The sequence below is a fragment of the Loxodonta africana genome, chromosome 2 (assembly GCF_030014295.1).
Source record: "Loxodonta africana isolate mLoxAfr1 chromosome 2, mLoxAfr1.hap2, whole genome shotgun sequence".
In the NCBI taxonomy this organism is placed as follows: domain Eukaryota; kingdom Metazoa; phylum Chordata; class Mammalia; order Proboscidea; family Elephantidae; genus Loxodonta; species Loxodonta africana.
This window is the reverse complement of record NC_087343.1, coordinates 175,370,944-175,398,067: the sequence shown is the minus strand read 5'-3', so window position 1 is coordinate 175,398,067 and position 27,124 is coordinate 175,370,944. Positions and strand designations below refer to the sequence as shown.

Here is a 27,124-nt window from a genome sequence, read left to right as displayed (position 1 = left end):
TCTAAAAAATTGTGGTATATGTCTAAATAGTTAAACTTAGGCTCATAATTAGGAAACTCATTTTAATTAAATCCTTTACTTAAAGGTTCTCAAACTGTTCTGCACTGTATATGCCTGTAATAACCTGTAACAAAGAAATACTGTATCTTTCCGAAAACACGGTGGTTCCATGAGCTACGTAATTTACCATATCTAATTAGCTGCTAAAGCCAGTCCTGAATGCACCGATAGTGACATATACACTTTTCAACTCATACAAAATATTTTTTTCAAGAGGTCCTTGCCTGAACCCAATGTTTTTTTTTTGTTTGTTTGTTTTTGTGATCCAAGAAAGAGGCAAATACTTGGGATAATATACAGCCAGCAACCCATATTGTAAGAAAACGTATTTATTATTTACACCACTGAAATAGTCCAGTAAGAACAATATACACCATGTTTATTTGAAAGGATCAGATTCCTTTCAAATACAGTAACTGTATAAAGCAATATTGTCAACACAAACAGTAATCACATTACGGTATCTATAGTGTAGGCTTAAGCAATGCAGAAATGTTTTTTTCATCCTATGACGGTATTTTTACCGAAGCACAGTGTTTCCACTTAGACAAGATACAGCTGGACCGGAACAAAAACTTCTGTTCATGCTTTTCAGGGCTGCATCAGTGATATGTCTCACTTTAAAATTCAGTGCCTTTAAATGCTTTTATGACCTTGGTTTAGGCAGAAGTACTTTGATTTAAGCCACCAAAAAGAGACTGACTCCTGTTCCTTATTTTATTCTTTAGTCTTATGCTTTCGATTTCTCATACCATGGTATATCTGTATCACGGCTGATGTTTTCCAGTTTTACTTAAAGAACACTGTCACACATACAGACCAAACTGAGACAGCTCAGAATTCAGAGATCTAAGTAGTGGAGTACAGACGAGTTGTGTCTACGACAAAGGAATAAAAGATTGTTAGTAATTTAAGCATATTTAAATACTAGGTCCTTTACTTAATAACTTTTTTTTTTTCTGGTTTGAAAGGGAAAAACACTAGTTTCAAGATAGGTTTGGTCTTAGAGTTAGTGAGACAAAAACACAATTAAGACAAAAACACAACACATAACTTGTTTCCAAAGTCACAAAATAACATTCTTGAGCACACATTTTTCTCCATTTTGGGGAGGGGGCAGGGAAGGGAGGGGAGGGAATGGGAAAAAACTTAGTAATCAATGCTGGAGAAAACACTTTTTTCAAGGCTAACAGTATATACATATAAGAAAAAAATGGAATTTTTAAAGCATATTGCTATGATCTCCAAAAAATATAAAATTAAATTTAGAAAAAACTGGAAGACAAAGTATAAGCAATCTGGTATTTGCTCAGTGTCCTGCACTATCATAATGATTTCCAGCATAAAAGCAAGTTCATGGATCTCAAGTATCTTCAATAACTGCAGTATAACTTATAATTACTGTCCTTGCTTCTTCGAGAGATACCTGCAAGAAATAAAATAAAGATGTCAAAGTTGTATCATACTAAATTCACAACAATCTAACTCTCTTCAAAGGAATGTAGTTTGTTTGAAAGCTATAACAAAGCTTTCAAATGAATACTTGTTAATTGCTAACATCTGTTGATCACTTATGTGCCAAGCACTGTTCTAAATTCATCTATGTTATGGACTGAATTGTGCCCCCCAAAACGTGCGTTGTAATTCTATGCCTGTGGTTATAATTCCATTTGAGAATGGGTTGTCTGTCATGTTAATGAGGTGGGATTACCACAGAGTGTTTTAAATCAATCTCTTCTGAAATATAAAAGAGATTAAACAAGCAAGTGAGAAGACAGACAGGGGAAGACTGATGCCAAGTCACATGGTGATCTCCAAGGAACCAGGAAACAGAAGCTAAAGAGGCAAGGACCTCCTCCACCCAGTGCTGACAGGGAGAGAAAGCCTTCCCCTAGAGCCAGCACTCTGAATTCATACTTCTGGCTTCTTAGACTGTGAGAAAATAAATATGCTTGTTAAAGCCATCCATCCACTTGTATGTCTATAATAGCAGCACTAGATAACTAAGAAAATGTACTAACTCATTTAGTTCTCACAACAGATCTACGAGGACTTTTCTATTATAAATTCTTCCTATTTTACAGGCACAAATAGGTTAATCAAATTACTCAAGTTCAGACAGCTAGAAAGTGGCAGAGCTCAGATTCAAAACAAGGCTGCTTGGCTCCGGAGACTGTACCCTTTAACTATCACTCCATTTTGTCTTACTTGCAAATGTGGAAATATATTAAGTAGTACTGTACTTTCTAAATATAACTCAAACACCATTTAAAGACCTTATTTTTCTTGTATGACTTTTTTCCCTCACTGTAGATAAGCATAAAGATAGTGAGTCAAAGACAATAAAGGACTTTAATCAAGGTTGTTAGAGACAGGAAGATGTTCACTTACTAAGCAAATTTTCTTCATATTATTTATAAGGGATCTACCACCAAATTAAAATTTTTCCATCTCTATTCCTAATATTTGTAAAGTTCTATAATTAGCAATGTGGGCTGGGGAAAGAGTTCTTAAAGTCAGAACTGGACAAGTTTTGATGGTGCAACTTGCTCACTTTGTGGCACCGTGTCAAGTACTGAGTTTCTCCATGACTCAGTTATGTTATCTCGAAAATGAAGATGGGGATAAAAATGTTCACAATCTGCCTTATCTTCCTAACAGGATTATGAAACTCAAATAAGAAGTCATTTGTCAAAGTGATCTGAAAAGTCAAAAGTGGAATTTGAAAGCCAAAGTGCTATTTTATTACATGAACAGTTTATTTTGTTGCTGTTATTACTGGAACCAGATTAAAACAAAAAATTCAACCTTAAAGATCTAATTTCAAAACTTACTTGCAGTACATAGTAATCCCTTCCACTTCTCCAGAGGTCCTCCCTGCCAAAATCTTCCTGTTTATGTGTAGTCTAATCTAGTTTTATGCACACATCTGTGCTTAGAAAACATCTGGAAGGCGATCCACCAACATGATAATAGTGGCTCTTTAGATAGGAAGATCATGAGTAACTATTTTCCTAGCGGAATACATTTTTTGCTATAAACAGAGATTACATGTAGAGTAAATTTTAATATTTTCCAGGAAATTTTTATGTATTTTATTTTACCCTGACATTATTTTGCAGTATGAGAACAGGGATTACAGCTCATGATACATAAAAAAATGATTTACTTAATGACACAAAAGAATTAACATTGAGCATCATAAATCTATACCAGTCTCTAAAGTCCTCTACACTAGAAGCATTTTCTTAAGAGTTTAAGAGATGTAGGGAATGGATAAACAAGCTGTGGTATATACACACAATGGAGTATCACATAGCATCAACACCGGCACAAATCAAAAAAGCAGGAAATAAATGCCAGAGAGGCTGCGGGGAGATAAGAACTCTTATGCACTGCTGTTGGGAATGCAAAATGATATAACCATTTTGGAAAATGATATGATGGTTCCTCAGAAAGCTAGAAATAGAAATACCATATGATCCAGCAATCCCACCTCTAGGAATATATCCTAGAGAAATAAGAGCCACCACACGAATAGACATATGCACACCCATGTTCACTGCAGCATCATTCACAATAGCAAAAAGACGGAAACAACCTAGATGCCCATCAACAGATGAATGGATAAACAAACTGTGGTACATACACACAATGGAGTATTACACAACGATAAGAACAACGATGAATCTGTGAAGCATCTCATAACATGGATCAATCTGGAGGGCATTATGCTGAGTGAAATAAGTCAATGACAAAAGGCCAAATATTTTATGAGACTACTACTGTAAGAACTCATGAAAAGGTTTACACACAAAAAGAAACAACCTTTTTTTGAGGGTTACAAGGGAGGGGAGGGGTGGCGATGGAAAAACATTAAATACATAATAGATAAGTGGTAACTCTGGTGAAGGGTAAGACAGTACACAATACTGGGGAAGCCAGCACAACCTGTACAAGGCAAAGTCATGGAAGCTCCACAGGCACATCCAAATTCCCTGAGAGACCAAACTGCTGGACTGAGGGCTGTGAGGACAATGGTCTTGGGGAACATCTAACTCAATTTGCATAACATAGTTTATAAAGAAAATGTTCTACATTCTACTTTGGTGAGTAGCATCTGGGGTCTTAAAAGCCTGTGAGCGGCCATGTAAGATACAACACTGGTCTCACCACTTTGGGAGCAAGGGAGAATGAAGACAACTAAAGATACAAGGGAAAGATTAGTCCAAAGGACTAACAGACCACATCTACCGCAGCCTCCACCAGACTGAGTCCAGTACAACTAGATGGTGCCCAGCTACACCAACTGTTATGACAGGGATCACAACAGACGGTCCCAGACACAGCTGGAAGAAAATGTAGAACAAAATTGTAACTCACAAAAGACCAGACTTGCTGGTCTGACAGAGACTGGAGAAATCTCGATTGAGAGTATGGGCCCCAGACACCCTTTTAGCGCAGTAATGAAGTCACTCCCTAGATTCACCCTTCAGCCAAAGATTAGACAGGTCCATAAAGCAAAACAAAACTAAAGGGGCACACCAGCCCAGCAACAAGGATTAGAAGGCAGGAGGGTACAGGAAAGCTGGTAAAAGGGAACCCCAGGTCAAGAAGAGAGAGTGTTGACATGTCGTGGGGTTGTTAACCAATGTCATAAAACAATATGTGTACTAATTGTTTAATGAGAAACTAGTTGCTTCTGTAAAACTTCATCTAAAGTACAATTAAAAAAAAAAAGAGATGTAGGTTTAAGAACAAGCTAGAGGTTAAGATAAAAGGGAAAAATATTTTCTGGAGATGTCACTGGATTAAAAAATATTTTTAGAATTCAGCCATTTTAAATAAAAATGAAGAGTTATGTATATACTACTGTCGTTAGACAATTTAATTTGTTAACTTAAGGAGAAAATGAATAAGCAACTTCACACTTACCTTTCCCAATATTTGTGGTTTAGCTCCAAAAAGTCATCTAACTTTGCTATTTCCTTGAGGTATTGAGTTAATTTTAAAAGTTCTCTGTCTTTATCTCGATTTAGGTGCGCTTTCATAAAAGGTCTTATCTATTAGGAAACAAACATTTTTCAGCATTTCATGTTGCAGTAAGAAAAACTAACACAAATCTACATCATATTCTATCATTTTAATTAGAGTTAATAAGGTTAAAGTATCACCGAGTACATCAATATTAAAAATTACTTTTTTACATTAGCCTTGATTGAATAAAATGATACAGTACAGTGTCTATGCTATAAGTTCAAAGCTCTTCCACCATTTTTTACCTTATTGTCCAACACCAACTTTTTTACAGCACTTAACACCTCTGGTTGGCTACTATATTCTGCAAAACTGCTTAGACGTTCCCTTCTATCATTCCAGTTACTTCTTACTAATCAAATAATTTCATTCACATTACTTCATTTACAATAAGTTAACCTAAATACAAGCTGGATCTAACAGGGGAGTGAAATAAACCTTAACATTAATAGTTTTCATTTCAATATTTTTCTATGAATTTTTTATATAGGTAAGATATTATACATTTGTGTAGCCTGTTTATCATTGAAATACCTAAAAAATCATTTTTCAATTGTGCAAGAGTTTTCCCATAAAAAGAAGAGTCATATTTTCCAAAATTTTAAGTATGATATATTTTATGTTGAAAAGCAAGAATATAAAAGGCATTAGCTCAAATTATAAAAGTCAGGATAGTAGCTGGTGGGGATTATAACTGGTAAAGGATATTATTTCTTGATTTGGGTGGTAGTTATATGTGTTGTCTTTACAACAATGTGTTAAACTTTAAGTTTTATGCACTTTTCTTTATATTTCCAATAAAGAATTTTTTTAAAGCAATTTTTACCAGCTCAATTATCTTTATACAACCAAAGATAGCTTTTTTTTATTAACTTTTATTAAGCTTCAAGTGAACGTTTACAAATCCAATCAGTCTGTCACATATAAGTTTACATACATCTCACTCCCTACTCCCACTTGCTCTCCCCCTCTTGAGTCAGCCCTCTCAGTCTCTCCTTTCTTGACAATTTTGCCTGCTTCCCTCTCTCTCTATCCTCCCATCCCCTCTCCAGACAAGAGTTGCCAACACAATCTCTAGTGTCCACCTGATACAATTAGCTCACTCTTCATCAGCGTCTCTCTCCCACCCACTGACCAGTCCCTTTCATGTCTGATCAGTTGTCTTTGGGGATGGTTCCTGTCCTGGGCCAACAGAAGGTCTGGGGACCATGGCCGCCGGGATTCCTCTAGTCTCAGTCAGACCATTAAGTTTGGTCTTTTTATGAGAATTTGGGGTCTGTATCCCACTGATCTCCTGCTCCCTCAGGGGTCCTCTGCTGTGCTCCCTGTCAGGGCAGTCATGGATTGTGGCTGGGCACCAACTAGTTCTTCTGGTCTCAGGATGATGTAGGTCTCTGCTTCATGTGGCCCTTTCTGTCTCTTGGGCTCTTAGTTGTCGTGTGGCCTTGGTGTTCTTCATTCTCCTTTGCTCCAGGTGGGTTGAGACCAATTGATGCATCTTAGATGGCCGCTTGTTAGCATTTAAGACCCCAGACGCCACATTTCAAAGTGGGATGCAGAATGATTTCATAATAGAATTATTTTGCCAATTGACTTAGAAGTCCCCTCAAACCATGTTCCCCAGACCCCCGCCCTTGCTCCGCTGACCTTTGAAGCATTCATTTTATCCCGGAAACTTCTTTGCTTTTGGTCCAGTCCAATTGAGCTGACCTTCCATGTATTGAGTGCTGTCTTTCCCTTCACCTAAAGCATTTCATATCTACTGATTAATCAATAAAAAAACCCTCTCCCACCCTCCCTCCCTCCCCCCCTCGTAACCACAAAAGTATGTGTTCTTCTCAGGTTTACTATTTCTCAAGATCTTATAATAGTGGTCTTATACAATATTTGTCCTTTTGCCTCTGACTCATTTCGCTCAGCATAATGCCTTCCACGTTCCTCCATGTTATGAAATATTTCACAGATTCGTCACTGCTCTTTATCGATGCGTAGTATTCCATTGTGTGAATATACCACAATTTATTTACCCATTCATCCGTTGATGGACACCTTGGTTGCTTCCAACTTTTTGCTATTGTAAACAGAGCTGCAATAAACATGGGTGTGCATATATCTGTTTGTATGAAGGCTCTTGTATCTCTAGGGTATATTCCCAGGAGTGGGATTTCTGGGTTGTATGGTAGTTCTATTTCTAACTGTTTAAGATAACGCCAGATAGATTTCCAAAGTGGTTGTACCATTTTACATTCCCACCAGCAGTGTATAAGAGTTCCAATCTCTCTGCAGCCTCTCCAACATTTATTATTTTGTGTTTTTTGGATTAATGCCAGCCTTGCTGGTGTGAGATGGAATCTCATCGTAGTTTTAATTTGCATTTCTCTAATGGCTAATGATCGTGAGCATTTTCTCATGTATCTGTTGGCTGCCTGAATACCTTCTTTAGTGAAATGTGTGTTCATATCCTTTGCCCACTTTTTGATTGGGTTGTTTGTCTTTTTGTGGTTGAGTTTTGACAGAATCATGTAGATTTTAGAGATCAGGCGCTGGTCGGAGATGTCATAGCTGAAAATTCTTTCCCAGTCTGTAGGTGGTCTTTTTACTCTTTTGATGAAGTCTTTAGATGAGCATAGGTGTTTGATTTTTAGGAGCTCCCAGTTATCGGGTTTCTCTTCATCATTTCTGGTAATGTTTTGTATTCTGTTTATGCCCTGTATTAGGGCTCCTAGGGTTGTCCCGATTTTTTCTTCCATGATCTTTATCGTTTTAGTCTTTATGTTTAGGTCTTTGATCCACTTGGAGTTAGTTTTTGTGCATGGTGTGAGCTATGGGTCCTGTTTCATTTTTTTGCAAATGAATATCCAGTTATGCCAGCACCATTTGTTAAAAAGGCTTTCTTTTCCCCAATTAATTGACACTGGTCCTTTGTCAAATATCAGCTGCTCATACGTGGATGGATCTATGTCTGGGTTCTCAATTCTGTTCCATTGCTCTATGTGCCTGTTGTTGTACCAGTACCAGGCTGTTTTGACTACTGTGGCTGTATGATAGGTTCTGAAATCAGGTAGAGTGAGGCCTCCCACTTTCTTCTTCTTTTTCAGTAGTGCTTTGCTTATCCAGGGCTTCTTTCCCTTCCATATGAAACTGGTGATTTGTTTCTCTATCCCCTTAAAATATGACATTGGAATTTGGATCGGAAGTACGTTAAAAGTATAGATGGCTTTTGGTAGAATAGACATTTTTACTATGTTAAGTCTTCCTATCCATGAGCAGGGTATGTTTTTCCACTTAAGTATGTCCTTTTGAATTTCTTGTAGTAGAGCTTTGTAGTTTTCTTTGTATAGGTCTTTTACATCCTTGGTAAGATTTATTCCTAAGTATCTTATCTTCTTGGGGGCTACTGTGAATGGTATTGATTTGGTTATTTCCTCTTCGGTGTTCTTTTTGTTGATGTAGAGGAATCCAAGTGATTTTTGTATGTTTATTTTATAACCTGAGACTCTGCCAAACTCTTCTATTAGTTTCAGTAGTTTTCTGGAGGATTCCTTAGGGTTTTCTGTGTATATAATCATGTCATCTGCAAATAGTGATAACTTTACTTCTTCCTTGCCAATCCGGATACCTTTTATTTCTTTGTCTAGCCTAATTGCCCTGGCTAGGACTTCCAGCACGATGTTGAATAAGAGCGGTGATAAAGGGCATCCTTGTCTGGTTCCCGTTCTCAAGGGAAATGATTTCAGGTTCTCTCCATTTAGAGTGATATTGGCTGTTGGCTTTGTATAGATGCCCTTTATTATGTTGAGGAATTTTCCTTCAATTCCTATTTTGGTAAGAGTTTTTATCATAAACGGGTGTTGGACTTTGTCAAATGCCTTTTCTGCATCAATTGATAAGATCATGTGGTTTTTGTCTTTTGTTTTATTTATGTGATGGATTACATTAATGGTTTTTCTGATATTAAACCAGCCTTGCATACCTGGTATAAATCCCACTTGATCAGGGTGAATTATTTTTTTGATGTGTTGTTGGATTCTATTGGCTAGAATTTTGTTGATGCTTTTTGCATCTATGTTCATGAGGGATATAGGTCTATAATTTTCTTTTTTTGTAATGTCTTTACCTGGTTTTGGTATCAGGGAGATGGTGGCTTCATAGAATGAGTTGGGTAGTATTCCGTCATTTTCTATGCTTTGGAATACCTTCAGAAGTAGTGGTGTTAACTCTTCTCTGAAAGTTTGGTAGAACTCTGCAGTGAAGCCGTCCGGGCCAGGGCTTTTTTTTGTTGGGAGTTTTTTGATTACCGTTTCAATCTCTTTTTTTGTTATGGGTCTATTTAGTTGTTCTACTTCTGAATGTGTTAGTTTAGATAGGTAGTGTTTTTCCAGGAATTCATCCATTTCTTCTAGGTTTGCAAATTTGTTAGAGTACAATTTTTCATAATAATCTGAAATGATTCTTTTAATTTCATTTGGTTCTGTTGTGATATGGTCTTTCTCGTTTCTTATTCGGGTTATTTGTTTCCTTTCCTGTATTTCTTTAGTCAGTCTAGCCAATGGTTTATCAATTTTGTTAATTTTTTCAAAGAACCAGCTTTTGGCTTTGTTAATTCTTTCAATTGTTTTTCTGTTCTCTAATTCATTTAGTTCAGCTCTAATTTTTATTATTTGTTTTCTTCTGGTGCCTGATGGATTCTTTTGTTGCTCACTTTCTATTTGTTCAAGTTGTAGGGACAGTTCTCTGATTTTGGCTCTTTCTTCTTTTTGTATGTGTGCATTTATCGATATAAATTGGCCTCTGAGCACTGCTTTTGCTGTGTCCCAGAGGTTTTGATAGGAAGTATTTTCATTCTCGTTGCTTTCTAAGAATTTCCTTATTCCCTCCTTGATGTCTTCTATAACCCAGTCTGTTTTCAGGAGGGTATTGTTCATTTTCCAAGTATTTTATTTCTTTTCCCTAATTTTTCTGTTATTGATCTCTAGTTTTATTGCCTTGTGGTCTGAGAAGATGCTTTGTAATATTTCGATGTTTTGGACTCTGCAAAGGTTTGTTTTATGATCTAATATGTGGTCTATTCTAGAGAACGTTCCATGTGCACTAGAAAAAAAAGTATATTTTGCAGCAGTTGGGTGGAGAGTTCTGTATAAATCAATGAGGTCAAGTTGGTTGACTGCTGTAATTAGATCTTCCGTGTCTCTATTGAGCTTCTTACTGGATGTCCTGTCCTTCTCCGAAAGTGGTGTGTTGAAGTCTCCTACTATAATTGTGGAGGTATCTATCTCACTTTTCAATTCTGTTAAAATTTGATTTATGTATCTTGCAGCCCTGTCATTGGGTGCATAAATGTTTAATATGGTTATGTCTTCCTGATCAATTGTCCCTTTTATCATTATATAGTGTCCTTCTTTATCCTTTGTGGTGGATTTAAGTCTAAAGTCTATTTTGTCAGAAATTAATATTGCTACTCCTCTTCTTTTTTGCTTATTGTTTGCTTGATATATTTTTTTCCATCCTTTGAGTTTTAGTTTGTTTGTGTCTCTAAGTCTAAGGTGTGTCTCTTCTAGGCAGCATATAGATGGATCGTGTTTCTTTATCCAGTCTGTGACTCTCTGTCTCTTTATTGGTGCATTTAGTCCATTTACATTCAGCGTAATTATAGATAAGTAAGTTTTTAGTGCTGTCATTTTGGTGCCTTTTTATGTGTGTTGTTGACAATTTCATTTTTCCACATACTTTTTTGTGCTGAGGCATTTTTCTTAGTAAATTGTGAGATCCTCATTTTCATAGTGTTTGACTTTATGTTAGTTGAGTCGTTACGTTTTTCTTGGCTTTTATCTTGAGTTATAGAGTTGTTATACCTTTTTGTGGTTACCTTATTATTCACCCCTATTTTTCTAAGTAAAAACCTAACTTGTATTGTTCTATATCGCCTTGTATCACTCTCCATATGGCAGTTCAGTGCCTCCTGTATTTAGTCCCTCTTTTTGATTATTGTGATCTTTTACCTATTGACTTCCATGATTCCCTGTTATGTGTATTTTTTTTTTTTAATTAATCTTAATTTGTTTGTTTTTGTGATTTCCCTATTTGAGTCGATATCAGGACGTTCTGTTTTGTGACCTTGTGTTGTGCTGATATCTGATATTATTGGTTCTCTGACCAAACAATATCCTTTAGTATTTCTTGTAGCTTTGGTTTGGTTTTTGCAAATTCTCTAAACTTGTGTTTATCTGTAAATATCTTAATTTTGCCTTCATATTTGAGAGAGAGTTTTGCTGGATATATGATCCTTGGCTGGCAGTTTTTCTCCTTCAGTGTTCTGTATATGTCGTCCCATTCCCTTCTTGCCTGCATGGTTTCTGCTGAGTAGTCTGAACTTATTCTTATTGATTCTCCCTTGAAGGAAACCTTTCTTTTCTCCCTGGCTGCTTTTAAAATTTTCTGTTTATCTTTGGTTTTGGCGAGTTTGATGATAATATGTCTTGGTGTTTTTCTTTTTGGATCAATCTTAAATGGGGTTCGATGAGCATCTTGGATAGATATCCTTTCGTCTTTCACGATATTCGGGAAGTTTTGTGTCAGGAGTTCTTCAACTATTTTCTCTGTGTTTTCTGTCCCCCCTCCCTGTTCTGGGACTCCAATCACCCGCAGGTTATCCTTCTTGATAAGAGTCCCACATGATTCTTAGGGTTTCTTCATTTTTTTAAATTCTTTTATCTGATTTTTTTTCAGCTATGTTGGTGTTGATTCCCTCGTCCTCCAGATGTCCCAGTCTGCATTCTAATTGCCCGAGTCTGCTCCTCTGACTTCCTATTGCGTTGTCTAATTCTGTAATTTTATTGCTAATCTTTTGGATTTCTACATGCTCTCTATGGATTCTTGCAACTTATTAATTTTTCCACTATGTTCTTGAATAATCTTTTTGAGTTCTTCAACCGTTTTATCAGTGTGTTCCTTGGCTTTTTCTGCAGTTTGCCTTATTTCATTTCTGATGTCTTGATGCATTCTGTAAATTAGTTTTTTATATTCTGTATCTGATAATTCCAGGATTGTATCTTCATTTGGGAAAGATTTTGATTCTTTTGTTTGGGGGGTTGGAGAAGCTGTCATGGTCTGCTTCTTTAAGTGGTTTGATATGGATTGGTGTCTCCAAGCCATCACTGGGAAACTAGTTTTTCCAGAAAATCCGCTAAAAAAAAAATGCAGTCAGATCCCTGTCAGAGTTCTCCCTCTGGCTCAGGCTATTCGGATGTTAATGAAGCCGCCTGGGGAGGGTGGGGGAGGGAACAGAGAGATAGGAGAGTAGCACCTCAGAATATAGCCAGAGTTGCTTGTCTTGCTTGGAATGACTATTATATCTGAGATTCCTGCGGGGCGCGTCGCCTATGTGTGCTGGCTGTGTGGAGATTGCCCCCGCGGGGTCTGGCTCGCTGGAGTCACGGTCAGATCCTCCGCTTCCAGCCCCACGCCCAGCGTCAAGGCTCCCCTACTGGGACGGTGCACTCTCGACTCCAAAATCAGTCGCTGCCTCCCGGGGACTTCTTGTCCCTCCAGCCGCGTTGCTGTGCCGCCTCCGCGAACCAGTTGGGCCGCTTCCCGAGGTTAGTTCAGGTGGGTGGAGCAGCTCCCCGTGCTTGTGCCGTGACCGAGTGTCCCGGCTGGGACGCTGTTCTCCCCGCTCCAATACCAGTCGCTGCCTCCCAGGGATTTCTCCTACCGGCTGCGTCCCATGCCGCCCGCGCGACCCAACTGGGCCCCCTCCCAGGGTTAGTTCAGGGGGGTGGAGCAGCTCTCCGCGTTTATGCCGTACCTGCGTCCAGTCCAAATCCCGGTGGGATGGTTCCCTGGCTGGGACGCTGCTCTCCCCGTTCCAAGACCAGTCACTGCCTCCCGGGGACTTCTCCTACCGGCTGCGTCCCACGCCGCCCGCGGAACCGGCTGGTCCCCCTCCTGGGGTTAGTTCAGGGGGGTGGAGCAGGTCTCTGTGCTTGTGCCGTACCTGACTGGTACGCTGGCTCCAGTCTCTGAAAACAATCGCTGCTTCCCCGTATTAGTTCGTTCTCTGTCTCTAAATCTGTGTTTGTTGTTCAGAGTTTGTAGACTGTTATGTATGTGATCGATTCACTTGTTTTTCCGTGTCTTTGTTGTAAGAGGGATCCGAGGTAGCGTCTGCCTAGTCCGCCATCTTGGCTCCGCCCCCTCCAAAGATAGCCTTTTGAAAATTCTTTATTAATTTTGGATAAAATGATATGCCTGTGGAATGCTTAAAAATACCTCCTGAATTAGAATTTCTGGGACTGGGAACATTATGTATTTTTAGGAATTCCTTTAGTGATTTTACTGAGTACTTCTGGTTTTAAAATCCCTGCTCTAAAGTAACAAGAACTAGAACTTTATATCACCTCTCTATGCATAGGAGTTCCTCGGTGAGAGTCAATGTATTTGGCTGCTAACCAAAAGGCTGGAAGTTTGAGTCCACCCAGAAGCATCTCAGAAGAAATGCCCAGCAATCTACTTCCAAAAAATCAGTCACTGAAAACTCTGTGGAGCACAGGTTCCACTCTGACACATATGGAGTCACCATGAGTTGGAGCTGACTCGATGGCAACTGGTTTGTCTCTTTCCACCTAGAGATGAAACCCACTGCAGTAGAGTAGATTCCGACTCATAGTGACCCAAAAGGACAGAGCAGAACTGCCCCATAGGGTTTCCAAGAGCAGCTGGTGGATTTGAACTGCTGACCTTTTGGGTGGCAGCCGAGCTCTTAACCACTGGCACCATTAGGGCTCCATCAAGAGATGAGTAAGGCCCAAATGTTGACTGGGAAAATAAAGTTTCTTCTAAACATACATGAAACCGACTATTCTATTTAAAGTTAAAAAAAAAAAAAAAAGCTTTCTTCAAACATCTTTCCTTTAATATCATGACCTCATCTCCTTGGCAGAACAGGTAATAACAATTAATTTCATAGAGAATTAGCTTCACATCAATCAAATCTCTGAAGAAGACATTTTTGTACCTTATATCTGGTGAACTACACACAGGAAAAGCACTTCTCCCAAAGCCTCTAACACAAACCATTCTCTTAAGGGTAAGATAACCAGCAATCTACTTAAGTACTTTTATTCCAATTCACTACCTAAATTAGCATTCTATCCCCATTTTACACTAAATACCACATCAAAAGATTTTAAGGAGAGCTTCAAAACTCTACTTCCTTCAAATATTTCTCTTGCCTTTAAAATTACCAAGAACACAGCTGGCTGGGAAAAGTTCAGGACTAAGAATAAAAATATCTTAGTGTCAGGATTTCCACTTCAATGGAGACTTTATCTGCAATAGTACCAAGATAATACATGCCTATTTTTTCCATACTCATAATCTGCTGACACATAAGGAACCATGAAAACCAGAAATTTTTAAAGTTTCAAACTTCTCTCTTACCAATTTTACACTGCTGCCAGCATTAAATATCACCACCACGCCTACACAGGACCACACGTGACTGCACGCTAAGACCACCACTGATCTAGGAACCAAGTCACTTAGATTCTAACCCAAATTCTATCATTAACCAGTTGCACACATAACCTTGGTTAAGTCATGAACTTTCTGAACCTCAGATTATGTCTATGAAGTAGATGAACAAGATGACTGAAGTTCCTTCTAGCACAGGCATTTTATAGTTCTAAGACCTACTTGCCTTCTGTGAATTTCAAAAACCTCTTAGTTTCAATTAAAAAAAAAAAAAAAATCCTTACTGCTAGCTCTCTGGCTAATCAGAGCATCAGAAATTTTAAGACTCCAAATAAAACATCTGGTCATTTCACTTTTGACACTAAAGTTCAATGGCAGTAAGCCCAAGTTGTGCCACAAAACTAAAAATAAGACAGTTGGATGAGTTGGCTAACCAAGATGATATCAATGCAAAGGAGGGTATTCGATTTTATATGTACTATTTTAAAAATTTAAATAGTACTCTTGCCAGTAACCATAAGAATGTATACAACACTTAAACAAATTCATAAAATCCAACCAATGTTTAAAGTTTTACCACATCTTCTAGATTATATGAGCATATATTAAGTAAAAATCGTCTTACCTTTAGCCCATTCTGTGGATTCATTAGAAAATTTCTTCCTATGTCATCAAACATAATGGTGTTCTTTTTGCTGTAAAACTCCGAAAACTTTCCCCATATAACACCAAGAGGTTTTACCTTAAAACAAAGTTTAGATTTAACTCAAATTTAAATCAAAAGGACAGAAATACTACAAAATGCACGGACACAACTATGCCAGAATGTTCCTTTTCCCCCGTACGATGATGATGGCTGGCAGTCACTCTGTAGACTGATCATAGCTAAATTGCAACACACTTTAAAAGTACTATGTATCATATGATGTTAATGTCTGAAAAGTTTGCTCAGGTCTAACTTAACTAAATCCACTTTAAGACTTTCTGTCATTTTAATGTGAAGACTTTGGGTCAAATGAAGAGTAATTATTTAATTATAAAATGATGGAAAATTAATTAGAAAAGGAAAATAACTTTTTTAGATGTCTAATAAGTGATCACATGATTTCCTGGACATATGTATGCCAAAGCTTGAGGGTCACAAGGGGGTCTGTTTTCAAAACTAGAAAATTTTACTGAGGGACAATATACCTGGCCCTTTTAATTCATAATTTAGGTATTTTGCATAGGAATAAATGATTTTAACTAATTCAGTGGCTCAGAAGCATAATTTCTAGGACATCTGATGGCTTAACTTCAAATGCATCAAAGTTTGTAAATTCTTGGTCTTATTTCTGAATCCTTAAATTGAGGCTTCAAAATGAGAATTCCTTCTATACTCGTATCTTTGGTAATTACATAAAATCTCAGTAAAACCACACAAGTAATAATAGTAACTGCCTGCAGGGAGGAAATTAAGTGGCAGGGGGATGCAGGTGGGCCGAAGACTTTTCATTATGATCTTTATTTTTATTGTTGAATCATGTTAATATACATTCAGAAAGTTTTGTAAATTTTTTTTTTAGTTTTATTGTGCTTTAAGTGAAAGTCTACAAATCAAGTTAATCTCTCACACAAAAATTTATATACATCTTGCTACATTCTCCCAATTGCTCTCCCCCTAATGAGACAGCCCGCTCCCTCCTTCCAGAACGTTTTTAAAGGAAATTAATTTTTAAAAGAAAATGACTTTTTGCTGAAGGCAGGGATCTCATCTATTAATTGGTAATATATAAATGCTGACAAAGGCTTCTTCATGAATTCCTGCTGGCTGCTTTAAAAATGTTTTCTTTTTCTCCTATAATTTATTTTAATATGGAGAAAACTTTTTTTTTCTTAGTATCCTATCTACTGCAACAAATAATACTGAAAATTTTAATTCTACAAAAATTTTTTATGACACCTAGGGTTAGAAATCCTACATCCTCCTAAATAATGCTGTCATTTTGCAATTAGGCCAGGCACCATTTCTTCCCCAAAACATGGACTGCTTTGTTCTCAATTCTAAAGATAATATTGCTGACTGCAGAAAAATTTGAATACAGAAGAGCACAAAAAAATACTTTGACACCTATAATCCAGTACCAAGGATAACAACTAGATATTCTGATGTATTTACCTCTAGTTTTTTTTTTTACAAAGAGCAGCAGCCTCGAGAGTTCACGAGGGGAACCCTGAACCAAACAAAGGTTAAGAGCTATTTTCTAATGGCTTGCAAATACTGCCAAAATACTTCCTTAATGATGTATCACGAAAAATTTTTAATATCATTAAATATTCTACAACATCAAATGATTAGATACATTCTATTAAACAGATGAACAAGTTTATATATCCAATTTCTATTGTTTTTTTTTATTGTTGGATATTAGGATTTTTATTCCTCTTTTTACTCTTAGAAACACTTTTATGTTTAACATTTTCCAAACCTATTTTTACATTTAGATTTATAACTGTAGATAATAAACAGTATGCAATATGTCCCCAATATATGCAGTATTTCCTTTATTGAAAAAGTCCCACGAACTTAGTCATGATTTTGACAATTTTAATACTGTCTAAGCTTTCCTACTATCCTAAGTTCTCCCCAATTCCTACCAGTTTGTGTGCTTCCAGAGGGCATGGGCCACATCTCACTAGTCTCTTTATTCCCAACAGTGCCTATTACAGGGCCCTACAGACAGGAGGTGCTCAATAATGTGACTAGTTACTTGATGAGAAACAAAGTGAAGAACTCTCATTTTTTTTAACCAGGCCCTTTCTCTAATGGTCCTTATTGCTCTTCCCTAGGGCTGTGCATATACCACTCCAAGGCACGAGCATCATGGTGTTCATTTACCAGTTTCATATGTTGCTAGTATATTCCTTGATGATGCTGAGTATTTTTCTCACTTTGTCTGTAGCCACCATTATCACAGAACAATTTTCTATAACCACAAGTTCCTTCCTTGATGGTACTGTCTCAAGGTCCTTAACTTTATCATTAAAATGTGGATCTTTTAACATTAAGTGTATCTTCCTATATCAAAATGCAACTGTCACTTTACTACCCACTCAGGTGAATTTCTAAACTCTACAGTCTATTCTACCAGTATAAATGCAAAAAGTGCACTAGAAAATAAACAAGTCTTTAAATAGAAGTAAAATGACTTCTTACGTCTATTAATCCTCTCCTTGGGGTGTGCACTGTTATCATAGCAGCACTGTCCAACATGAAGGTAATCTTATAGTTTGCATTAGTGCTCACTCCCAGCTCCTATAAACACAAACATTCATATGGTTAAAATATAATACTGAGGGAAATCTCAGGCTTCCTGAAGATTCCAGCTGCCATTTCCTATGATGCTAAATTTCCACCCCCTTGGCCACGACATCTTGCTAAACAAGTAGCATGTATTTTAGTTTCATTTACCTAAGTCGATAAACGGTAGTTCAAGGAAAATCTAGAAACAGATTACTTCCCCACTTACCACTTGAGAAGAGCATTAACCCTTTTTAACTATTACACAGCAGAGCAAAAGAGGGAAAAGAAATCATTATTGTAAAATGGGAAAAGAAAAGCAAGGGGAGCTTAGCAGTACTTTTTCTTGAAAACGACTTAGGTATTCAGTACATCCTGTCATTAAACAGACTTTAAACACACCTCTACTCCCAATGTTGGCATCTGTTTATTACGAAACACTTTCCAATTAGAATGAAACTAATTCCTAACACTTCTAACAACACAAATACAGTTTCAAAACATTTTTAAATGGATTGTTTTCTAACACTTACTTTCATTTTAGCTTCAATCCACTTCATATTTGTTGCAGCTAAAACATGAGGAATGATAATACAATACATATGAAAAGTTTGTTTTATTTTAAAAACTTTCTTCTGTATAAGTTTTCTAAGAAAAACTAAAGTTTAAATGCATAACAGACCCTAACATATTTATGATTTTCTTATAAATATTTATAAAAATAAATTTACTTTAGTGAGTCTTCAAGACAGAATAAAATTGAAACAACTTGAATTCATAGGGTGTAGGTAACCAATGCTCAACAGAACTGTGAACCTGAGAATGTCATAAATCAAGAAATTCTCTTTAAAAAATAAGCCAGCCACTATTCTTCTCTATCAATTTCAAACTTAAATTTTGGGTACCTGGATGTCAACTTTGTTCCATGTTCTCACTTCCAGACAACACCCGGGTATATATATCAATATACACATAATAATGCTGTATATCAAAATTTAATGTTGAAGGTTAGCGAGGTTCAATAAATATTGTCAGGCTTCGGACACTTAGTGCTCATTGAGTCTAGCAGCCTTTAAGGAGGAATTTAAGACAACTAAATTCAGAAACTGTTCCTATGTTACGTACGTGCTCACTGTCAAGACCTTAACAGTTTGAGGATTATTCAATCCTTAGCTTTATTTGTTCTCCTAGTCCAAGTTACTAAACCATACAGGTATTACCAAATAAACTGTTTAAAAAGGGAAGTAGTTGAATTATTTTATTTTTATATATGTATACACACACACACGTTTTTAAGACAAAGATGGACCTGAGTTCTCAAAAATCTTTAGCACACACACAAAAAGAAGCGAAAAGAATCAGCTTACATGCCAAAATTAGTGTATTTACACTGAAAATAGTCATGAAATAGGGAAAAAACAATTCTTTTTAAATTCAGTATCTATTTTCTAAGTCCCAGATGAAAGACAAAAAAAACCTCAAAGCTAATAAAAACAGTCCTAATTTTAAGTAACTATTACATGTCACACATGGTGCTAGTTGCTGTACTGATATTTTTATTCTTACAACTACACTGGAATATAGCTTTAGTTATCTTCATTTCTCAGATAAGGAAACTAAGGCTCAGCGAGATTAAGTGACCTGTCAAGTGTCACAAAGGGCAGAGCCAGAATTAGAACCCTAGTCTATTTAGCTCCAAAATAAAGTGCCCTTTTCAACGTACTACCATGAAATATCATAATTTATAAAAATAACTTATTTTAAATTTATGATTTTAAAAGATTCTCTGAATTTCTAAATCTACCTTGATAACATTTAGAAGGTAAGCTTTTCTCAAAAGTCATCTCAGGTGTCAAGAGCTGCTGAACAAAAACATGCTTCCCAGAAACCCTTTTCCCCCCCTTCTCTTATTAAACCAGAAAATTGTCATATTTTAACTATCTATTTAATTTTAATGGCTATGAACTAAATATTAACACTGAATAATGGAAATACTCTGTTTATAAGGAAAAGTACAAACAAAATTTATAGACCGTAAGAGCAACTGTGTGGCTTCTTTTTAATGAACTAGTACAATTAAATATAGCATCTTTAATTATGAGATTTTATTTAATTTACAATCAGGATAGTTCTTCTCTACACATGACATTGCCAAGATGGCAAACGCTAATGTTTGTGGGGATGGAATGTATAAATCAATTCACTGCCTTCCTTTTTTGAGAAAGTCTCATTACCAAAAAAAAAAAGTCAGCTGAAATCAACAGTATGCTTAGTAGTCTATTTACTTTTTGAAGCAAACTCATTATCTTATCACAAGTCTGTAAGTTCTTGGAACGGTCCATACACCGTAATTTGAGAATCACTGCTTTAGTCCATATGTTAATTTTTTTCTTAATTCATATTGCCTTTATTTCTGAGGGATTACATCACCGTTTTTTTGTTTGTTTGTTTGTTTGTTTGTTTTAACATTTCTTCTTTCGAGGAATAAAGAAGAAAGTAACAATATCATGAAGTACCAAAAATTCTACAGTAAAGATCAGGAAAAAAAAAATCCAAATCAGAGTGGGACCATTGTAAAAATAAGGTCATTTTCATTCAGACATCATAATCTACTCTCTTCCTATACTTAGTTATCTCAGTGGTATTTGGCAAATATGTATGAGTTTATGCTGTGATTCAAGAAAATCAAACATGCGTCATAAGAAATTTCCTTGGAAAATACACAGGCATTTTAAGTCATATTTCATAAATCAGAATATTATAAGGAACAATGTTATTTCCATGAAATCTAAACAAAAAACATAGCTTACACCAAATAACAATATCATAATCCTCATAGGCAGATGTTAGGAACTCGTGAAGATATGGCCGCATTAATTCTACCCCAGTCTCTGCACAAGACCTATGGTCTAAAAGAAAACCAATCACAGATGAGTATGAGTTTATCATCACAGACAAGAACCTCATATCAACGAGGCTTATGAAATGTAATACGAACAAAAAAAAAAAAATTGTTTTTATACACAGTTGCAATTGCTTCAGATTGGATTACACTGTTACAGAGATGTCTTTCAAAGCACACAATTTCATAATCTTGAGATCTAATTTTAATTTATCAATTTTGCTCAATCTGCAAAGGATCATATGGTAAACTGTAAATTTTTTTCTCATCAAATTTCTGGAGTGTAGATGTTAGTTAGTTTATGATAATGAAAGACAGACTAGAGACACCTATACTCACTTTTAGCCATTCCCCTTCCAGATGTAATTGAATCTCACCAAAACGACAGGTTCAATTAATTTAACAATTAAATTTTAAAATAAAGGTACGTTAATTTATAATATATGTATAAAGTTCAGGATTGCAGGTAAATAAGTTCATTCTAATATCAGGAGTTAACTAAATATTTCTTAGCAACATTAAAGCATGAAATAAGTATTTTTGTTTTTTGACACGAGAAATTTTAAGTTCAAGAATCTTCCCCAAACATAGTTGAACATAAAACCAGGGATAAAATATTAAAAATAATTTAAAAGTATTTCCCAGAGAAATTTAAATGTTAATCAATGGGGAAAGACTTGGTTACATTGTGATGCATCCACAGACTAGAATACATGTGACACCCTCCAAAAAAAACTGAGTAATATTTAATGACTAAGAAAATGCTCAACATATCATTAAGTAAAAGAAAAAAAATAGATAAACAATCACACCCTGGAAAATACTCATCAAGATAACAAGAGTGGTCATCTCTGGGTCTTGCAATTACAGGTGACTTCTTTTTTTGCTTAACCATATTTTCTATGAGGAATGATTTATTTTTGCAATAATAAGAAAAGAAATATAAATAAAATATTTCATGTGAACCCAGAGTTGCTGGGGGGAAAAGTTGTGGGGAACAGAGAAGACAAAGAGCATGATTAGCTGACTTACCAAATAATGTATAATCAACATCTAGTACTAAAAGCTTTTTCCCTTCCCTGGGAGGGTTTAAAATTTCCACTTTGTACTCTTTAACTCTGCGAGAAATTTTCAGTAGGTTTTCTTCTCTAATGGAAAAAAATAAAAAGATAAAAACATTCACTTTTTGTCTCATTACAACCAAGTTCCTTTGAGAGTGAAAAGCACTCACCTATTTTCTACTTCAACTACTTCGTCTTCAATATCAAAGTCGTTGACAACATCATCATTGTCAGGGGGTGGACCTAAGACATCTTCCTATTAAGATGAAAAAAAAGTTTTGTTTTACCATATTATCTTTGTCGTAACAAAAGTCTAGAATAAAAATCAAATGAAAGGTTCAACTGTGTTCAAAAGTCTTTCAAGCACACAGTGTGGAAAAATTTCCACAATTAATAATTTGATATATATATCCACTGCACAGATTTACCATGTTAAATTTGACCATTTGGGCTACTACTATACTTACAGCTAACTACGTACTAAAAAGCTCCCAAGTATTTATTTTCTGCTGAATTAATACCATGTTCACTGGGCAGCTTTTATCTTCATTGACTGCTAGACTGACAATTTTACGGCAATTAAAACTATGATACAACAGTGTAGTATAAACTATAATATCTTCAAAGGGACAAATGGTAACAAAAGTAAACATTTACCAAGCTCTCCTCACGAGTTCCCATCATCATGATTTTAGTATTTGGTTTCAGTTTGAGAGCTCCAAGCTTAACATCATTTTCTGCAGGTTTGCCTACAATACAAGCAAATGACTGTTTTCTCACTAAAGTTCAGATGCTGGTTTCACTATTCCATTATACAAAACCCTAACATTAAAAGGTTTGGTACAGATTCTATAGCAGTTTGTTTTTTCTTTGTTGTTGTTGTTTGTTTGTTTTCCCTTAAACTATCAAAGTGTTACTGCTGAATTAGAGTTATACCAAGGCACTGAGAAGCCGCAAATAATACAGGGGTTGTTTTTTCCCCAACTGCATCTTAGAGGAATACCTTTATCCAACTAACTAAGCAAAAAATAAAAATTAATGTTTTATTTACTTATTCAAGATGAAGCGCTTCCCAAAAAGACTTGAAAATTAAGTACCTAAAAAACTCAACTGTAGGTTTACTGCTACTCAAAACTCACCCTTTAAAGATACAAGAGACACAAAACACTATGAAAGCCCCTTTTAGATTATAACACTATCTATAATTTGTAAATATCATTACTTTCAAAATGTAAGAGATAATTTGGTGTGAGTACAAGGCCCAAGCTGTAACAAAAAGGCTATGCGTGAAGGTAAATGTCAAAAAATAAAGTACACTGTTTCACCTGGGACGTCTGTGCCACAGGTTTAACAAGCAAACACCAACTGTCAGAGAGATGAAACTTAATACTAGTGGTATTTCCCAGCAACTTTTATTCTTCTTACTTTTAATACTAAAATAATTTCTCAAGGAAATCTCCAAGGGAAAAACTTACTAAAGGAAATAACATATTATAGCAAAATCTGTGAATATATGGATGGAAAAAAACAGACAGGGAGAGAGTTACCTTTAACTTTGAGTCCAAGTAACTTCTGGCGTTCTGGCAGCACTCCTGTAAGGGTCTTGAGAAACTGTTTGAGATCTAGCACAGTATCATCTTCTGAAAGTGTGGTCACTGAATATTCCTGTCCACCCCATTTTACTATCAGAGGGACAGCCATCCTTGAAACATATGACGGGGCAGTTTTCAATCAGAAAAATATTAAAAAAGAAAAAAACCTAGAAAAGACATATACAAATAAACAAGTTAAAATAGATATATCCAAGATGTATCCAAACTTGTATCTTTAAATTTTAAAAGCATGTGCAGTCTGACTCCTATTTTACAATTTGATGATAGAGAAGCAGAATTTTTTCCTTACAGCGGTGCTATGAGAACCCTAAGTTATTCGAACTCAAAGATAATTCTCCCACCATCCCAATTTTTCGCTTAGAGTTACTGCTTCCTAATACTCTCTCAGATTCTCCCTGGTCTACCAGAAAGGTACAGTGATGACGTATCTTTCCCACTCTATTTAGTAACGTTTATGCTACAGCCAAGTTTCTTAACCAGGGACTATCTGCGTTCATTTAACAGTGCAGTTGTTAAGAGCACAGACTCACACCAGAGTACCTAGGTTCAGATCCCATGCCCATGTCTCCCACTTATTAGCTATTTGACCTAGGGATGTTACTTGACTCCTAGTGCCTAGGTTTCTTCATTGTAAAACAGGGATGATAATACTACCTACTTCATAGGATTCATATGAGAATTTAGTTAAAAAAAAAAAAAAAAAAAAAACCCGCTGATGTTGAGTCGCTTTTGGCTCATAGCAACCCTAGAGGACAGAGTACAACTCCCCCATAGGGTTCCCAAGGAGAGTCTAGTGGATTCAAACTGTCAACCTTTTGGTTAGCAGCTATAGCTCTTAACCACTACACCACCAGGTTTCCAGGATTTAATTAATATTTATAAATCACACAGTACCTGGCACTATATAAGTACTACATAAATACTTACAAGTGAGCACTATATAAATAAGTGTTGTTAAATTTAAAAAACTGAATGTTTATTAACGTTCCAGGTACTGCACTAAATAAACAATTATCTCATATTTGACTACACAATTTTTGTGCAATTTCATCTAGTCCTCATAAGGTTTAAGACGAATTTTCCCTGTTTCACAATTAAGGAAACTGGAGTTCAGAGTATACATAATCTGCTCATGGCTGCCACACAGCTGTTAAAAGAACAAGGTCTTCTAACTAAATCTCCTGTTTCTTCCCCTCCACAACTGTCTTTCTTGACTCAGACCTACAGGAGTTAAGGCAAAACCCACAGGAAAGGCTCTAAGCACATTAGATCACAGGCAAGGATCTATGCACACAAAGATGATGTAGATAGCAGCCGCTACTCTTGTCAACATGTGTATTTCTTCCCCCATAAAGCTCTTTACAAGTTTTCATAAGCTCATTCTTCCCACAGGTCAGAGCATTGGATTTTCTCATCTGGAAGTATTGGTATTTTCAAATGCTTTCACTTATTTAATGAAACATTTGCTTGCACTCTTCATGTACTAAGATCAACTGCAAAAAACAAAGCAAATTTTGAATCTCAATAGCAAAAATACTTGGAAACAAAGTGTCTCCAACATGTTCCATTAGAGAAAGACCAAAACCCAAAACCAAACCCACTGCCATCAATTCCGACTCAGTAACCTTATAGGACAGAGTAAACTGCCCCACAGAGTTTCCAAGGAGTGCCTGGTAGATTAGAACTGCCGACCTTTTGGTTAGCAGCCATAGCTCTTAACTACTATCCCACAAGGGTTTCCATCAGGAAGAGGGTACATAAATTCACTTCTATTTACTCTTTTATGTTTAAAATCTGATCTGCTGAAAATTTAAAGCAAGTGTGCTAACTTAAGGCAATGTATTCCATTCTACAGAGAATTTACTCTAACATGTTATGATGCCATAAAACCAAACGGACCTTTTGAGTCAAATATGAAATATGACCTAATATTATTTTTCTGTGGGAATAAAAATAACTTATAAGAGATAAGAATGCAATCAGCATTAATACAGTATATGATATGATGGGCAGAGCAGAGTTTGGAGGGAGATCACATGAGTTCCAAGTGAGCTTGGACAAGTCAGTTCACCTTTAGGCCAGTGGTTCTCAAAGTGTGGTCCTTGAAAACTAGTCAAAAATGTTACCTGGGGAGTGGAGGGAAGAAACCTCGCTCTTTGTCTTAACAAGTCCCCCAGACAATTCTGATGGGCAGTAAAGTTTCAGAGTCATGATTCTAAGCTCTTCCATTTTCTCAACCTTCAAAAAAAGAACATGTGCCAGATGGCAGGGGACCTATCTGCTTAGTAAAGCAGTTTACAAACATGAATCACCTATGCCACAACTGGACATTCCAAGTTGGCAAATGCTCTAAAGGACCAAGCACAATAAAATGCCATAAAAATTTTAAATGCCTAAGTCCTTAACACTGTTTTTAAGTTACTGAACCTCATTTCTTCAACATTCAGATTGCTCACACCAATGGAGGAGCACAATACAAACACTTGAGTCATTTTATGTTTCCCCACTTAACCTTCTTTCTTCTTCACTATTCTAATACCCTGTATCCTTCTGCACCCTACAGGAATTACAATTGAGAAGTTATTGAGGTGGGGGGCGGGGGGAGGACAATCAAACCCAAGCTTAATTTTTACATCTCATGGGAGCACACCTTCATGGTAAACTTAGGGTCAAGAACAGCTGTCTGGGTTCAAGTTTCTCTTCTGCCTAGTACACTATGTGACTTTGCTTAGTCCATTTCTCAAGTCCTAACTCTGGGACTCAGTCTCCTCATCCACAAGATGGGGTTATCAATATTTATTTGATAAGAATACTGTTGTAAGAGATAAGATAACAGCTGCGACAACACTTTGTACACTGTAAAGAGCAATATGACTGGTCGTGGTGGTAAAAGTAATAATGATAACATGACAAACAATTTTACTACTTCGTTTACTACTGGAAATACTGAACTGCCAACTACTGTGCTCTTTTTACAGATTAGATAACTGGAGAAGTTACACAACTTCCCCAAGATCACGAAACTAGAAAGTGGCAGAGATAAAAATCTGAAATTGTACCAAAAGTAATATCTTAGGAATTGATGGGAAGAGGAGTTAACTTTTCAACAGCTTAGTGAGAGGGAAGGGAAAGTACTGTCAGCTCCTAGCCAGGACAGCTCAGCAGTAGCAGCTGCGAGGTGGTGCTGAAGACAGAACCGTTGAGAAGTCACTGGCATGGAGCGGCATCAAGACAGCAGGTAGAGACCCCAGAGGGAGAGGGCCAGGATGCCTTGAACAAGGAAGGTGACGGGGAGAGACAGAAAATCCCACAAGAGGGAAGAATAAAGTTTGGGGACGCAAAATCCACTGGGGCGCAGGAAGCCCTCGACACAGACGAGAAGGCCGGATGGGAGTGCGGCGGCCCCGCGACCAGCGGGCCGGGGCCAGGGGCCTGGACGGCGGACCGGGACCGTCGCGGCCTGGGGCACCCAGAGGGGCTCCCAGCCCGCCCCCGTCAGCCACGGCGGAGGCCACACAACGAGGAAGGTATCCGCGGGACCCCAGCCCTAAGGCGATTCCACCGGCAGCGAGCCGAGGTTCCCCGCATCCCCTCACCTGGACCGCGGAGAGCCGGGGGCTGCCGACGCAAGAGGTGGCCTCGGTGGAATCTAAGGCGACCGGAAGTGAAGGGCGGAGAACGGAACCGGCGGATGAACCGG

The 27,124-nt window shown here is 36.9% G+C and overlaps 1 protein-coding gene across 1 annotated transcript; it reads right to left on the bottom strand.

Moving 5' to 3' along the window:
- Positions 1-763: 763 nt before the first annotated feature.
- UBLCP1 (ubiquitin like domain containing CTD phosphatase 1) lies at positions 764-27,124 on the bottom strand. Its single transcript, XM_064278944.1, has 11 exons — positions 27,021-27,124; positions 23,359-23,570; positions 22,469-22,560; positions 21,982-22,067; positions 21,783-21,898; positions 20,659-20,757; positions 18,382-18,419; positions 17,765-17,863; positions 15,194-15,310; positions 4,996-5,123; positions 764-1,486 (listed from the first exon to the last, which is right to left on the bottom strand). Exons 2-11 carry the CDS (start codon positions 23,510-23,512, stop codon positions 1,459-1,461), a joined length of 957 nt encoding a protein of 318 aa, XP_064135014.1. The 5' UTR covers positions 23,513-23,570; positions 27,021-27,124; the 3' UTR covers positions 764-1,458.

Excerpts from the sequence above, each read along its gene's own strand:
- UBLCP1 (XM_064278944.1), bottom strand. The coding sequence starts at position 23,512 with ATGGCTGTCCCTCTGATAGTAAAATGGGGTGGACAGGAATATTCAGTG. Across the intron at positions 18,420-20,658 it reads TTATGATATTGTTATTTGGT|CTGCAACAAATATGAAGTGG; the intron begins GTAAGCTATGTT and ends CTCATGTTTTAG. Across the intron at positions 17,864-18,381 it reads GGATTGAAGCTAAAATGAAA|GAGCTGGGAGTGAGCACTAA; the intron begins GTAAGTGTTAGA and ends TTGTGTTTATAG.